An 18,057-nucleotide genomic window follows, 5' to 3' on the forward strand; every position below is an offset into this window, starting at 1 on the left:
CCAACATTTGGAGTCAATCCGTTGTGCAGATTGATTATCTTGAGAATGGTAAATATGTAATATATTAAGCATAAAAAACTACTATAAAGTAAACTATATATAAAAATCGTAAAATATCACTGTTAAAAATACAAGAATAGTTTTTTCTTACGTCTTCTTGTAGTGTACAATCCGTGAAAGTGATATATGCCTGATAAAAAAAGCGGAAGTTGTTTACGTCGTTGCCTAGACAGCGCCATATTGACTTACCTAAATTTATCAACAACTCTGAAGAAACTAATGATACAGAGTTTTATTGGCAGTTTGTGAGCGTGCCCACATCATCGTTTGCTGGTGAATCGCTCAAGTGCGCTTAGGCACACGCCAGCGATATCTCCGCGCCCCTCATGACGCACGCGATAAAATCGCCTAGTGTGTTTGAACCTTTAGGCTGACTACAATGAACAAGAAATCAATAAATGGCATAGGGATGCCACGGGTGAGGCCGAGGGTGATTCCGAGGGTGATGCCAAGGGTGATGGCAAGGGTGATGCCGAGTGTGATGCCGAGGATGATGGCGAGAGTGACGGCAAGATTGACACTGGGAAAGTACAAAGCAACCCGTCAGCTAAGCAGCAGTATCATAGGAAGATGAGAATTGAAAGACCAACAAAAAGTGGAACGAGCGCACCAGAAGCAAAAAGGATGCAGTTTCCCATATCACAGCCTGAAGTTATAAACATAAAATGAAACACAATTCACTAGTTGTAAAGTACGCTCTGCGCGAGTTTCCCATAATTGTAGCCGCTGTCACCATCGCCAGCTGAGCTATTATAATAAGCTATCAAGGAAGAATACCCAGGTTAACCATTAGGTTATTGTAATGAAACTGCTGCTTTCATAGGATTCGCGAAGGATGGTTCAAGGGCACATTTGCTTAGTTTTTGGTTTTATAAATTGTCTCCTTAGCGCAATGCATAACCACTATGTGTTATATCTAAACCGTTTCCTGAATTCGTAATATTTGACTTTAGTTTACATTTTCACAGGAACTTCAAAACCTGGATAGTTATGAAGGAGTTGTGAGCACTATCTAATAATATACATTTATATTATATGTCTTAACCGCCATTACCAGTTTCTTGGCAGAAAAATATATTTTAGATGCTATATATATTAAACCATTTATTTGATCCTTTTTTTGTTTTATGATTCTTGTATGGCCTAATTTGGAAAACATTTCGGTTTGAAATGAAATTATTGCTAACAAATTAATATAAATTTCTACTCGGTGAAGTGCTGAAGCGGCGAAAACTGAACCACGAAACAGAGAGGGATTACTGCTTTGTTTTGTGTTAAACAATTCACAGTAAAGAACTTTTTCAAAAAAGAAATTTGAAGGCTATTCGTAACTCTGGGAAAAGTTTCAGCTCCAATACTTGACGGCTGGAAAAGGTACGCTCAATAAGAGGTTCACTGTTGATCAAAAAAATCTAGCACAACACGGGTCAGTATCAATAGCCTGAGTGAATCATGAAAATGACAGAGATACTCTTAGAGTAAATAAATGGGTGGACTGTAATGTGGGCAGACGCATCTTAGCTTGCTTTCTTAAAAGAATAACTAAGCACCATTTACATGTAGTTCTACGATTTCTTTCAATTGATGAAAATTCGACTTTTAGTTGTGATTCATACTACAAATGGAACATGATCATCTACAAAACTGCTTGTACACTGGAGAACAACAGTATGCGCTAGATTGAATTTCCCACATGAAAGTGGGCTCACTAGTACTGAACCCCCTTTAAGTACAGACTAGATGATCAGTAAGCCGCTGTGAAAGAAAATTTCTTTAATGTTCTTGTGGCTAATCGAGTGATAGTTCCAAATTTGCCTCTTCACCCACCCGACCTACCTCAAGTTAGCCGAGTAACAACGACATTTGCAAGCTAAAATATTACGATTGATTGCTTGAAAAATGCTTAAAACTGCGTAAAAATTGCTGGCACCAGCAACACTCAGCTAAATATGTCAGATTACAAGTGCCAATAATATGCAAAAAAGTAAAAAATGAACCAACCGATATTTAGCTGTGGCCTCATCTACAAATATATATGTTAATAAGACTAAGAAAAAGAAAGATTCAGCTAATAGTGACTATTAGCTGAAAAATGTCTCCGACCGATATTATTATTATTTTATCCCAAGAAATTATATTTTCAGCGTAAAGTTCTCCTTATAGTTAGTATTTTAGCATGAAAAAAAATTAATTACACAAACCTGTTCTAGTCTGACAGAGTCTTGTCTTGTTATTACACTGACAGGGTGCACAGGTGTTGTTTATATTGGTATAGCTGCCAAGAGGACACTTGTCTGGGTTGGCAGCAGTCTGCTGCTTAAGGGTCACGGGCTCAGTACAAATGAAACCCTGTTGAACACTTTGAGGCGGCTGCAATAGAAACGGTACCCAATATCTACACACCGTAAATATAACACACAGACAAACATAGGGTTAGCCATGAACCCGATATGAGTGAAGAACGATTTAAATCTTGGCGTCGGCTGTAGGTCAAACCATTAGGTAAATAGGTCAGGTCTCAAGTACCAACACGCTAACATGTTATGAGCATATATATATATATATCAATAGAACTAGTACATCATAACAATACAACCCTCTCTCGTACGCGTGATTCGTTCTTGTAACGCACTTGAAAGATGAGATGAAAGTCAAGCCTTTGGAAAAAGAGGAAACAAGCTCGTGAAATATTAATGGAGTTCAGAGAAAGGCAACTAGGTACTAAGCCACTATTATTATAGTAATGAGTAGGGTTAGTGATTGCATTCCCCAGGGTACAAAGAATTGTCAATCGCTCGTTGAGTTTATACCAATGAATACTAAAATGCAGAAAATAAATGTGAGTAAAAGTTTTTAATTTTACGTATTTTCGTTTACCGGTTACAAGATAAATGAAAAACAATTAAAGATGAACTTGCATAAAATTTTAGTAGACTTGATCAGAAAGTATCCGTATTTTTCTATCATTTGCAATTGTTTTAGATGTTTGAGGTGATCTAATTGCCAGGATTTTTCAAGATTAAAATCGATAAGACTTGATCGTGGTCAAACGTTCAAATCAAGCAAAAGTGCTACAAGATAGACAAAATCAATTAAAATTTTGTGGAAGTTGATCTTAACCCTTTTAGGCCCAATTGAATAAGTCCATTGCACGCATTCAGGCCCTATTAATTGATAGGCTGCTCACGAGTGATAGACTCAGTGTTACTAAATTGCTCCTATCTCCTTTTTCTAGTAATTTTATCTTAAGCCTGTTTTTATTTAGGAAGAAGAATTCTCAAGCTGCATTTCTATATCCATTATTGAAACAATGTAACTATGTGGAAGCAAAGAAACTTTTTATGAGCAAAATAAAAAAATTGCTTCAAATGACTAAACGATTAAAAAAAGTACCAGCTACTAAAAACATGAAAAGCAAACCCAACTTGGTAAACTATAAGTTTAGGTTGTAGGCGCATCTGTTATAATATGCAGTGAAAAGAATTAGGAAGATCCGTGCATTAGAAGCTGAGATAATTGTACTTATGTAAAACTTGGTTGGTCAACTTCTGATTGTATTCAGCTAATATTTAGCAATTTTAATTGTTAATATGCCCAAATTTAGCAGCAAGTGGTAAAACTGCTTGAAAATAAAATCATCATCATCAAGTCACAAAAGACTACTATCACAGCTGTCAGACTTTGTCAGATACTAGAACACAGAATACAGATACTTGCTCAGCTTTCATTCAAAGTTGAGCAAGACATCAAAAGATATTATCAGTCTAGTATTTACCTGTAAGTAAATCTCCTAATCACATCTGTTTTTGAGACAGACTGTAAAACGTCTAACTGAATGCCACCTTTATTTGAATGCCACCTCTATTAGACCGCCACTATAGAAGGGTTGAAAAATAGAGCGACATTCTTTAATTGAACGCCCCTTCTATTTGACCGCCTTTTTGAAATTCTTTCATGTTTACGAACCCATAATAGCAAATGATCAGCAGAAAAGATCAATAACAATTAATTCTTTCGTTGTTTTTAGTCGTATCGAAGTTACGTTTTTCGTTAAAACTTTCAAAGCAAAATCATAGAAACAATTAATAACTGTATAGTGGAACCTCGGTTCTCAAACGCCTCGGTTCTCGACCAATTCGGTTGTCGACCAAAAAATTTGAGATTTGTTCGTCTCGGGTCTCGAACGCATATTCGGCCGGCAAACGTATATTCGATTCTCAACCAAACCATAGCATGCGCGTTAGAATTGAACGTTCGGAGCAGCTCTGGAAACAGCATGGAAACATTCGTTAATAAAGGGAAAATCAATTTACGCTTTATAAATTCTTTACAAACCGGAAGAAACCATCTCGGACGACGTCCCTCTACCAAAGAGATTTGCTGGAAAGACAACTCTTCCTGTCGAGTTACACTAAATTATTTTGAAGAAGGATCCTCGTTCAAAGATGTGAAGTAAACGTGCCATTGCTGTTTATATTTTCTTTTTCACACGATTTTTGATGTAACTGATCTGTTGTATTTTTGTAGTTTCATTATCAATTTCTGCAATTTTTGGTATTGTATCTTAACTTAAAATGTTTTTGATGTTTCAAGAGCAAAACGTACGAAATGTTTACTTTTTGTTTTTTTTTCTAATCATCAAAGATAGAAAACATTTTATTAAAATTAAACACCATCTATATCTACCCGTTTTTATTTATAGGATGTAATATACAGTACAGTTTTTGATATTTCAACGTATGTGAGAAAAACGGTTTATATTTACGATGGCGCATGAACAACTACTTATAAGCTAAAAGATGCGCTTATGCGGCTAAAGGTTTATCATTATTTGTGTGAAATGCAACAGGTGAAAGTTCTGCTATGCTAAAAAAATTGTTAGGACGGTGATATTGAATAGTTCAGCAGTGCAGAAAAAGAATTGAGGTCAGAAGACATTGTGAAGTTATAAAACAGACAAGGAAATGTTCGTTCCATCAAAAGCAACAATGACAAGACAACTGGCCAATCAAACGATAAAAATAATGTTGTTTCAAAAATGTAAATTTTGTTTCTGCATATATTATAAGTATGGTTCATTTATGCCACTTGTTCTTGAATATATATTTGTAGCATTTGATAGATAATTATTATATAACTTATAAATTTGCAGATTTATAGCATACTATTTGATAATATCATGGCGGTTATATAAATTCGGCTTACAATGGTCCATAACTCCTTTTCTATTACACATAAAAACCTAGTTTTGGCTGCAAACTGTAACAAACATATCAATGAGTGCAATGAGTTAGTACCATCGCTAGTACCACTTTGTGGACGCTTTTCTACTGATTAGTTTCTATACTGGGTTGTAAAGATCAAAGAATGTCAATGAGGCTGTCAAATTGAGGTGACAGGGCTCTATGTTTCAACCTTTCTCCTATAGTGGGTTCAAATAGAGGTATTACAGTAAGCCTATGCGTCTAGTGTTCACAAACCTTAGTTTGCTACAAAATGGCTTCCATCCGTTATAGACTAACGAGTGTTTTTTGTACCAAAAATTGGTGTTCTCGTTTTACGAAACGACTGTTTACAACCATTTACGAAAAACATTAATGAAAAGTGAAATGTGATTATATTGCTACAAATAAATTTAATTTAAACTGCTGTCAGTCAGCCTTGAAGACTTCGACTATAAAAGGTCACCCAGAAGCAACAAGTAATTACAATATGGAAGAATTCTAGTTGGCCTCCAGCTATAACAAGATGCTTTACTCAATGTCACAATAGTTGGAAGAATTTTAGCACAATCTTGAGCACTGGCCAAAATACTGTTTGACCTCATTAATTAAACCACCATCTTTGTAAGTCGTCAAACACACTCGTCAAGACAACACTGCTTGTCTTGCCTACAATTCTACTAGGATAAATAATCAGAGTAAATAACGTAGACTGTCACTGATAGCTTTAATTAAAGCTAGCTGTCCCTTGCCTCTCTCTCTTCTCATTCATCTTTAATATATCATCTAATAAAAATATTGATCTTAGCTTGCCGTTTCCCACTTCTGTTCAATATCAGCCAATTGCGTCATGTCTTCTTCAATATTGATACTCTCGAAGGACTTGAGCAGATGTGCGCAGAGTTGCAAGTATAGGCCTAGAGTACTAGCAACTTCTTAGCGTGGCTAAGAATTATACGAGTTCAAAACCGTCTCACATTGAGGTGGCAACCGTGAAAATAACAAAAATTATATTATATAAACGACCAAAATGTTAACGATTCCATAGGCATTGTGTTCATTGTATATCACGTAACTTGAGAAGTCTTCAACTCTCGAAGCATTCTATGTGACTTCATGACGCCAGTGCTATGGTTTTCCCCTACATTAAATGTTATATAAAGCACTATCTGGTTCAAATAAATAATATACATGGATATATTTAAATATATAAAATATTAGTAATAATTATTAAATATATACAATTCACTCATAAGCGCTGACACTAAGGCGACTAGAAAAGCAAATACAGTGGACACCCCACTCAGGTTACAGCAAATACAGTGGATACCCCACCGAGGTTACTGCGAACCATTATATTACGTCTTTTTCGCCTTACGTCATATATGATGCCTTATACCAAATATCATGTTAGCAGAAGGCATGCACTTTTATACCATCTTACCAGAAGGCATACACTTTTATATCATGTTAACAGAAGGCATGCACTTATATATTATCTTAACAGAAGGCATACACTTTTATATTATGTTAACACAAGGCCTACGCTTTTATATCATGTTAACAGAAGGCATACACTTTTATATTATGTTAACACAAGGCCTACGCTTTTATATCATGTTAACAGAAAGCATACACTTTTATATCATGTTAACAAAAAGCATGCACTTATATATTATTTTAACAGAAGGCATACACTTTCATATCATGTTAACAGAAGGCATACACTTTTATATAATGTTAACACAAGGCCTACGCTTTTATATTATGTTAACACAAGGCCTACACTTATATATCATGTTAACAGAAGGCATACACTTTTATACCATGTTAACAGAAGGCATACACTTTTATATTATGTTAACACAAGGTTTACGCTTTTATATCATGTTAACAGAAGGCATACACTTTTATATAATGTTAACACAAGGCCTACGCTTTTATATCATGTTAACAGAATGCATACGCTTTTATATCATAGTAACAGAAGGCATAGGCTTTTATATCATGGTAACAGAAGGCATACACTTTTATACCATGTTAACACAAGGCCTACACTTTTATATCATGTTAACAGAAGACATACACTTTTATACCAAGTTAACACAAGGCCTACACTCTTATATCCTGTTAACAGAAGGCATGAATTTTTATATTCTGTTAACAAAAAGCATAAATTTTTATATTCTGTTAACAGAAGGCACCAAACAATTACATTATGTAAATAAAAGGCATGTACAACGTGTAATTTACACACGTGTAGGCATGTAACATGTTGAACAGCAATAAAAACAGGAAGCAAATGCAGTTAGGAGACAGACATGTAAACTAGACACGCTACTACAGATGTTGAGCATAACTACTAGACATATTAGGGTCAGGGGCAATAAGTACAGTCATACCTCGACATACGAGTGCCCAAATTGCGAGAAACTTGACATACAAGCTGACTTTCCAGCAAGTTTCTTTCTCGCGATGCGGAGTAACATTTAAGCTATGAGCCGCCTCTCGATGGCCACTTTATGGCCAAGTCTGCGAGAAGCCGCTTCCAACCACAGCATCGCTCAGTCTTTCTCCTCAAATCAGTTTAAAAAAAGTTTTTAAAAGTTTGACAAAACGTTATAGTGAATGCGATGCGAAGCGCATAACCCGAAACAGACACTAAAAATATATGACGACAAAATTGAAGTAGGTTTGGTGAAAGATTAAAACTTAGCTTCAAGTGTTTGTTTAGTAAGGTGAATTCATTGAAGTTAAATTCAAAGTTTTTATTACAGGTAACACATTACGCATGTATTGCAAAAGTTTAGTGTACTGAACGCAATGCTCTCCATTCTCTCTCAGACCGTCATTATTTGCAATGTCTGTATCGAGGTTAAAATCTCCCTACAGCAGCATACAGAGTGATGTTGCATTTTATTGCAGGTCATAACCAGTAAATATGTTTTTGCTAGTTTGTTAGTGTAGGTACTGAATTACAAAAATTAAAAACATGTTTTCTAGCATAATATTTTGTTAAAGTGGTTTTTTCATTTCATGGTAACGGATTAATTTGTACGTATCTATTTTAAATAGGAAATAATGCTTTGAGATATGAGTAAATTGACATACGAGCTCAGTCCTGGAATAGATTAAGCTTTCATGTTGAGGTACATTATGACAGTATGCTAAATAGGCTAATAAAGCCTATCTGATCAATACATGATGACCATCTTAGCTTCACCAGGGTCAATAGGTAGTAGAGAGTATAACTTGTCTGTCAGAAATGTCCCCATTCAGCTGCTGATGAAAGTGAGCTCATATGAGAGAAAAAAATTGACGTGAGAGGAATTCTGTTGGCCCGAGTAGGAGACCACTAGAAATCTACTACTATCATGGTCTCATTTCGCCCAACAGTTCACAAGTGCATAGCAAAAGAAGCAACCAAGTCAAGCGAACTGTAGACATGGGAAATAGTTTTGCTCGAACAAACATTGATGGCTCCTTGCCGGCATCGACAAGACAGAAAAAGCTGCCAAAAATGCAATCATGCTAAAAGTTATGATACTCTTGAGTGAAAACATTCTTATCATAGAGATAAAGCAGGACAAGAGCAGAGCAATGTTCACAAACATCGCACAAATATATGCATACGGATTCTTATAGTTTAGCGAGAGGGGTGGCTGAGGACCAAGTTCTGATTTTCATAAAGGCTCGTCACAATCTGCCAAATTATGCTGGCGTTAGTCTCTTGGTGATTACGCATAGACTATGAGTACTGTAGACTGATGACGTCATCGCAGCAAAGCAGCTACCGTAAAACCTCTAATCAAACGCCATGGCACTCTATTTTTCAACCCTTCCCCATAGTGGCGGTCAAATGGAGATGACGCTTAAACAGAGGCTGGCGTATTAGTTTTCAAATAGCTCGTCAGAATTTAGGGAAATAAACTTAACCCTTTTAGAGGTGAAGCGAATGTCGTCGGTATTTTGCGCTTGCCTTCGGGCGAAGCGACATTAACCCTTTTGGATGCAATAAGTCTGCTAACTGGACAATGATCGCTAAATAAATATGCATTGGGAAGCCGAGAAATTTCTCTACCCATTGATATCTCTTGCTTTCGATTAACCTGTAATGACATTATAGCCTGTGGCCCTGTGCACTGCTTTGAAATCTGTTGGCGAGTTCAATTTTTTTGTTCTAAATTTGAAGGTATATTTCCATTTCATAAATATATTTAACGATCTTGCATAAAGGCCCATTGGACTCATCGATATGTTTGCTATCGTTTGAAGCCAAAACTGGCATTTTATACGCATTAGATCTATAAGTTATGAACATCGATCCATTGTAAGCCCGGTTAAGATAACTGCAAGGATGTTATCAAATAATATGCTATAAATCTGCAAATTTATAAGTTTATAATAATAATTTATCAAATGCTACAAATATATATATATATATATATATATTCAAGAGCAAGTGGCATAAATGAAACATACTTATAATACATGAAAAAACAAAAACTAACATTTTTGAAACAATAATATTTTCATCGTTTGCTCGGCCAGTTGCGTTCTGATTGTTGCTTTCGAAGGAACGAACATCTTCTGTCTGTTCAATACCTTCACAATGTCTTCTGACCTCAACTCTTCTTTTGCACTGCTGAACTAGTCAATATTAGCATCCAAGTAATTTTTTTAGCAAAATGACACTTTACCCGTTGCATTCCGCTCAAATGATAAACTTTTAGCAGTATCGCTAAGCACAACTTTTAGCCTAAAACTAGTTGTTCATATACTATCGTAATGCAAACCGTTTTTCCCATACGTCGATGTATCAAGACTGCGTTAAACAAGGAACTACTACTAGCCTGCTACAGTTATTAATTATTTTTAGGGTGCTGCTTTCAAAGTTTAAGCGAAAAAATGAAAATCTATGGAGTTGAAAAACAGACTTTGATATGAACAGAAACAAAGAATTAATCGTTATTGATGTAACCGAGTCATTAATAGTACAATTTTGCGAACACTTTTCTACTGATCACTTGCTATTATGGGTTCGTCAAGATCAAAGAATGTCAAAGTGGTGGTCAAATAGAGGTGGTGTTCAATTAAAAGGTGGCGATCCATTTTTCAAACTTTTTATAGTGGCGGTCAAACGAAGGTGGCATTCGAATAAAGGTGACGCTCGAATAAAGGTGGCGTTCAATCAGAGGTTTTACTGTATGTTGCAAACCAAAGCAGCTGTCAAACTTTGCCAATATTTCGCCAAGCATCCCCACGACAGTCGGCGGCGCAATGTGCACCACTTCGGGAATGTGTACTGGCTGCTGCGGACAGCTTGATCTATATTCCCTTTTTTACGATAGTTGCTGTAGGATTGGTATTTCAAAATTTTAGTGACAGCATTGTGAGAATGATATGTCGCAACTTAATTGCTGATACCAACACAGATGGGTTTGTATTAGTAGGAACACTTATCGCAGATGTAGTGTAGGATTACTACTGATATACTACGATATATGTAGTATGTATCGGTCTTAAGACTCGAGCAGGTCACATTGACTCACGCTACTACGTAGCCACACTGCACTAGAATAGAAACAGCCAGAGCAAATTGGTCGCATATGAATAAAAGTTTAACTAACGAAGGCCATACCTATTGCATTAGAAGAAAGGACTCAGTACATTCTCCTGACAAGAAATAACCTCTCACACAATCGCAATGAATGACTCACGTGTTGCATCTGGTGCATATTGAAGAACAAAGGAGCAAAAACTAGTAATAAAATCCCTTTTCCCTACATGAGCTATAGTGACTCTTTATTTTGGCTTACATACTTTAAAGATCTGAAGTGCATGAAACAAACTTCCAACAAAATTTTTCTCAAAGAATCCTGAGACTAAACTAAAGTATCGCTGGAAGAAATGAACGTTACTATCATTTACAGACTACAAACTTCATTTAATAGGAAGCACATTTTAGCTGAAAATCTGCAAAAAAAATTAAACTTTCATCCGTGCAGCAAATGTAACTAGCACTGGAACACACTTTCAGTTTGCACATAATCAAGCAACCATCACTTGACAGAACTAAAAATTTAAATTATTATTATTTGCACTTTAAGAAGTGCATATTAAATACACGTAAATTAGACAAATAACAATAAAACCGGGCAATATGTTAAATTCTGTCAAAATTTCAAAAGACCTAATGCGTAGCTTTATTTATATCATTTACAATTTCGTCGAAGGTTGGCCGATTTTAAAGCTCAGTGCTTTAAAAACTCATTTGGCCAGATACAGGGTTTGACACAAAGGGATAAACCTGGAAGCCAATTCAAACAGTTTCCACAAATACTTGGTAGGATCGAAGATAATGAAGGCGTCCTTGAAAAAACCTGAAGAGACAGGATTAGAAATCACCTCTAGTAATATCATGAAAGGTTGGGTCAACTCAGTGATGACATTAAACATATTTAATCCCTATTACTTATCGATTCATATCATCATTTAAACAGGAATTATAATTGCAGCTTGAAAGTCTACAAATTATGCAGAAAGCGGAGAGAGAGTGTAGAATAATTAAAGAGTTTCACAGAAAATAAACCAAACCAACCAGAAGAAGGCATGTCCGCAGCTGTATGGTTACATTGGTGTCTGGTGTGAGATCAGTGATGGATGCAGCGAGCATAGTGCTGTCACAGTTCATATGAGTTGTTCGGTGATGAGAGCCTGTGTAAAGACAGTATATTGTACATGTCTACCGTGACCCTGAGGTATTATGCCTGGCTGACCATCCAAATGAGTGCCAAAGATTTTGCCTTAAACTTTTGTTGAAAATGGCCATCAGTGTTTGTTCAGAATCAGTTTCAAATCTTTCCGGGTTCATAGCAAACTCTGACCAAGTAGGCCTAGTACATTTTGTGTTTAACTTTTATCGCAAGGACTGCGATAATTGTAATGATTCTTTACCGAAGATAAAAATTGTCAAGGATGGTTAAGAGTTACATTTGGTCTGTGATTTCATTGGCCAATAATATACAATCAGCGCAAGTATCGAAAATAGAGAACTTGAGTAGGACCTACTTGGTTCAGCAGAACAATACCGACAAGATACCCAATTTTTAGCATCCCCAAGACTTGTCAGTGGCTCAAAAAAGGTATATACATTAGAGAATCAATAATAATATAGCCATGGTCTGCCATTGTCCGAGCAAACATCGGCATAAATGAGATCGATACGATTAGATCAACTGAATTCAAAAGGCTGATCCTGTTGTTAATGTTATAGTCCAAATATTATTAATGGATGAAAGCCAGTTTTGAAAGATCGACCTTATTATGCCAAAGTACTAGAAACATCCCAAAGCGATAAATATGGCCGATAATTTGCGAGCACATATGGCTGAGTCATCCATTGTTGCTATAAACCGAGATGCACCGTTTACATAACCATTACAGACTTTACTTCGAGGTTCACTAAGTCACTGAATTGGACATCACGATTGAATTAAAAAGGATTGACCTTGCAAAGTGTCAGACTAACTACCAATAACTGGCAAATTTTGCTCGGTTTTTGATGCCGAATCCAATTTGTATCATAGACGAGAATAGCCAGGCCTTATAAGGTACCATCCTTAAAAGGAACAATGTAGTCATGAAACAAAAAGAGCAAGTCCATGATGAATAGTATTAGATATCTTTACAGCCCTAACCCATATAAGTGATATATAAGTGATGACTGTGTTCTCAAGTCTAATTAATCGTGTGGAAATAGTAGTTTTTCCTCTTTTCCACATTACCCAACATGATTTAGGGGTGAACTGAAATAGGACATCATTATATTAGAATATTGGAAGGATCATACATGATTCATCTACATGAGGACAACTAACAAACGCAGAGGCAAGCTTTGGTATAGACCTTATGCCATAACAAATAGTTGCACTAATGTTAAGTGTAAACTAAATAAGGTGAGATGGTTCTCAACAAAAGAATGAACTTTGAGCATATAACATACAAACATCTTTTTGAAAAACAATAATAATAACGCATACATAAGCAGTCAATTATAATAATTAACTTTCATTGAGGGCATATAGTGCAATTGGTATACGGCATAAAAATATTTCTGCTTGCATTTTTTAATGACTGCAGCATAATAGAAGTTGTTTCCACATGAGAAAACTCCAAAAATGTAGTTTAAACTTAACTGTAAAGCGTTTCAGATACAGTTTAAATATTAAGCAAAATGGCTAAGATCTTAAAAAGACGTGGATGTTTTATAAAAGTATTTACTGAACAACCGAGTAGTGAGGATCACTTTATGAAAATATATAGGATTTGAACTGCTTTTTGGCAGTAGTTATAACAAAACCAAATAATTGACACGCGTATCCAGGTTCAGTCTTACTTACTTTTAAAGACTAGAAAAAGTCTATACCTAAACCTATGCCTATACCTAAACCTATACCTAAGCACAAACTTTTATCAACCATTGTTACGCGAGGATATACTGCTGTCGAGGATTTTGGCCATTACTCTACAATTCTCATGTATACGGCTAGAACTAGCCAAACCAAAGACCTCTACATTGACCTCAAGCCAGAGCAGGCAGTCGTGTCAAACGCATGTGTAAATTAGGCACTGCCCACAGGTATTATAGAATCTGTCAAGTAATAAAAAATAGGTTCCTAGTAAATGATGATTAGCTCGGAAATGGTGTTTGGAAAATCAACAATAGCCCAGGCGCACTTGGATCAGCCGTATCTGATTAGCCGTAGCTCGGTGCAAAGCAGCTCCTAACATGCACACTGCCAATCAACTTGATGTTTTTATGATGTGAGTGAAACCGGTCTAAGAGATTATCTAAAAGCTGACATCAAGAAAAAAAATGGAGCTCCTAGGTACCCGTGTTCGTACAGTTACCAGCTGTATGCTTGTAAGCCCAAAAGTCATTCAAAATCTTCACAAATTGTAGAATTGTTCTACTAAATAAAGCTAAAAATGTTTTAATAAATGGAAGAAATAAAAAACCGGGTTAACACGCAGAGGTAGAAAATCTCTCACTCTTTCACTACTGCACTAAATTCGCTATTCTGACCAAACTTATTAAAAAAATCGATATACCGCTAGTATTTATGCAATATCTCGAGAATCAATGCAGATATTGCTTCACTGTAAAATGCATCTTATTCACACAAAAATTCTCTACAAGATAAGTATAAAATTGTTTCGTGAATCCCACTCTCGCAAAATTTCTGACGCTTCCTTTGCAGTGAACGAACGCAGTGAATTTCTTATTTCCAATATAGCGATCTGATTTTCTCGTTTTGAAAAATAATTACAGATGGAAATGCTTAGCAAAAATATTTTTGATCGGTTGCATGTGATTGGCAACAAGGTTGTTTCGCTGGAGACAAAATTTGACTGGTCCAGCTAATCTGTAGGCTTCGTAATAAAAAGAAACGTGAAACCTTATTGATTAGATGAATCATCGACTTACGGTCTGTACTTCGAATACCGTGATTGCCGATACAGCGACTCACAGTAGTAAAAGAGTTAACACAACATATATAGCCTTTTTAGCACATGTAAAGCATGTTACACACAACAAGCTAGATTTATGAGGAAGTAAATTTTAGCTGAAACTGCCAAGAACAGCGATGAAAGTCTATTTTATTCGATTTAGGATTCCTCATAAAGAAACAGCTAAAGACTTATATTTGCTGAATGAGAAGTTAACAGGACGGTATAAATACGTGTATCTCTGAACTTTTGATTAAACGAATACCTTCTCAGAGGAGCATCAAAGCATACTTTTATAATTAAATACCAGGCACTAAACGGGAAATGTTAATTGTACATGTCATCCAGTAGAAAAAGTACAAGTAGCCAAGAATTGTGCATAAAACGGATTTAAAAATATTAACACTTCCAGTCTCGCTGATCAGTTTTGCCAAATTCTTCAGTTTTTAATTTCAATAGATTATATCATGCAGTTTATAATGATATAATGATTGCAGATTTTGATAACATTATGTTGCATTTCAACATAATCCCCTCAGATTATCATGCATTTATCAAGCACAACCATGTCCTGTGTTACTAGATAGAATGTAAGGCAGTGTAAGGGTCTTCACTCAAAGAGGCATACTCTGTATACTCTGTATACTAGTTGTCTGTACTGAAGTTGTTACAGATAACAGCAGTTTATGTATTGCACATCACAATACTCCTTTCCTTCCAGAGGTTTTGCAGAAACATTAGAGTAACTTTATAAATATAAACAAAATGACTTGGGAGTCTAGAAGTTGTGACAAATTGAAAATTGTTCCTTTTTGAATTTAGATATATATATAAATTTGCTATAAAGCTGCAAATTTATAAGTTATATAGTAAAGATCCATCAAATTCTTTAAATAAATATATTCAAGAACAGGTGACATAAACGAACCATACTTATAATACATGCAAAAACAAATCAATTCATAAAATTCCGTAAAACATCGATTAGCATAATGTTATTGAAGTCTTGAAAGCTTGAACAAACATCAGAGACAAACAAGCGTGACCTTCGACTGACATTGCATCTAGTTAAAGTGTCCATAAAGCCAGAAAGAAACGTCTGCACCATCTGAAAGAAACGTCTGCACCATCTGCGTCTCATCTGAACCCTATTATGAGTCTCATCATTTCCTTCTTCATCATATTTCAATGATAAACTGGTGGTCAAGGATTCACCAGATGTTAACCTTTATAATCCTTTGTATACTGCCTGACACTAGGCGCTGGCGTACGACGAGCTCTCACGTGTCAGTGATGACCAAAAATGCGTCACAATAACCAAAACTTTCGTCCATCAACTTATGAGCGACGCCAGAGGCAACAAGCTATTTTTTGCCTGGCCTTCAAAGCCTTGCACTTTTAGCATAACACAAGCTGTTTCTCAGAAATTTTATACAATTTTAATTCAATTTTACAACAATTTTCTATTTAGATTGATTGATCTTTACACAAAGATTCTATTTTATTTTAAAACTATACTTCTGTTAAGTGTTAAGCTCACCACATAAAATTGGCGAGTGAACTGAAGAAGATTTGCTGCTGGTAACGAGCTGTGACAGCGGCAACAATGCTGCTGTATTTCCTCTGTTATGTTCAACCTTTAGGTCCTCACAAGGACCAAGATGTACACCAGTCATTGACGCTGATGTTCTCAGTGTCAATGTCATGCATGGTAATTCAAATTCACTGTGAATCAGTCTGGTTTGTACACTACATAAACGGCAGGCTAAATCCTGGTTCAAAACAATGCACAAAACTTCTGCATCACGGGCGAGCCACGATGATTCATCAAGGGCGAGCCACGATGATTTTCATTGTGAATGCTATGGTTATTATTTTGAAAAAAAGTCTAACAAGGCAATCAATACGTTTCTAATATGATGGTCAATTAAAAAATGTTCTGGGATCCATGCAAACATTTTGCAAGTAATTTTCCTACATCAAACAGCAGGCAGCACTACTTTTTTAACGAACTTTATGAAAAGCGTTTGCTTGCACACTCGCCAACTTCCTACAGAGGAGAGCTGTTAAATTATGTTTTTCCACCGATCTTTATGACTAACTATTCAATGAAATTGACATAAAAAAAACTGTGAGCTTTAGTAAACTCCATGTTAAACTGTAAAATATATATGAACCATGCTTCAGACGATTCATATGCAAAGCACTTTCGGAAGTAAGGGAACGATTACCATATTTGTTTTCCGAAATAGCCATGCACCGAGAAGAATAGATAGCTAGATCAAACATGGTACCTTAATTTTGTATCTTGAGTAAGCCGTGAGCATTCAATTATGCAAATTCTTACAAATTAAAATCTTTAGCTCATGCTTAGACGAAGGAAACCAAATCCAGAGGGAGGTGCCTTGCGCAAAAGCAATTGTTTTGCATCAAGTACTCGAATCAAAGAGCTTACTATTACATAGAAGTGTTATTAGCTTTCATATGATTAATTTCCGAATCTGGTGCAGCGAGCCTACCTTTTTGTGACGGCCCATAGCTAATATTGAGGTAGAAATGGCAGATTTGGGTGTCAGTAAAGTTGAAGACAGGAGTACTCCAGCTGACATTCAGACTATAGGCGCCTGAAATACAATAGCAATGGTGTGATTAGACCAGAGAACAGCGCAGTTCAGCAGTTCACGAGGTATTGAGTAGGATTAGGTAAGCCTGAAGCGGTCACACCGACACGAAAGACCAAGGTTACTAGCCAGATTCTAAACATTTCAATGCACTCTGGGTTTGTTGTCTATGCTGAGAAAATGTCGTTGGCTACCCACAAAGGTCATTGCACGAAAGGTTATTCATGCAGCGAGGACAGCTAGATGTGACTCAAAGTCCAAAAGACTGACCACTGTTAGGTGCGTACCCTGCATAGCAGTTTACAGTTGCAACTAGAACAGGTATGTCAATAGTCTTGGCACATATTAATCATCTAGATAGATATATATATATATATATAGATAGATAGATACATACATATATATGTATATATATATAGATAGATACATATATATATATGTTGCTAAAATCTTTTTCCGTCTTTGTACTTATACAGGCTCGGTGGACCACTTTGAGCGATATATCAGTGAAGTCTCAACCATTATCTGTATATATATATATAGTATATATATATATATATATAGTATATATATATATATATATAGTATATATATATAGTATATATACATACAGTATATATGTATATACAATATATATATAC

At 35.8% G+C, this 18,057-nt stretch overlaps 1 protein-coding gene across 2 annotated transcripts in view; it reads right to left on the minus strand.

Moving 5' to 3' along the window:
* Positions 1-18,057, minus strand: part of LOC137406006 (multiple epidermal growth factor-like domains protein 9) — a 33,897-nt gene that overhangs the window by 11,281 nt on the left and 4,559 nt on the right. For both annotated transcript variants that reach the window (XM_068092507.1, XM_068092506.1), the window contains 3 exons: positions 17,315-17,419; positions 11,884-11,999; positions 2,262-2,430 (listed from right to left, as the gene is read on the minus strand). In XM_068092507.1, coding sequence (XP_067948608.1) covers positions 2,262-2,430; positions 11,884-11,999; positions 17,315-17,419 — 390 coding nt within the window. The remainder of the gene's footprint in view (positions 1-2,261; positions 2,431-11,883; positions 12,000-17,314; positions 17,420-18,057) is intronic.

This window comes from Watersipora subatra, chromosome 10 (assembly GCF_963576615.1).
Source record: "Watersipora subatra chromosome 10, tzWatSuba1.1, whole genome shotgun sequence".
NCBI lineage: Eukaryota > Metazoa > Bryozoa > Gymnolaemata > Cheilostomatida > Watersiporidae > Watersipora > Watersipora subatra.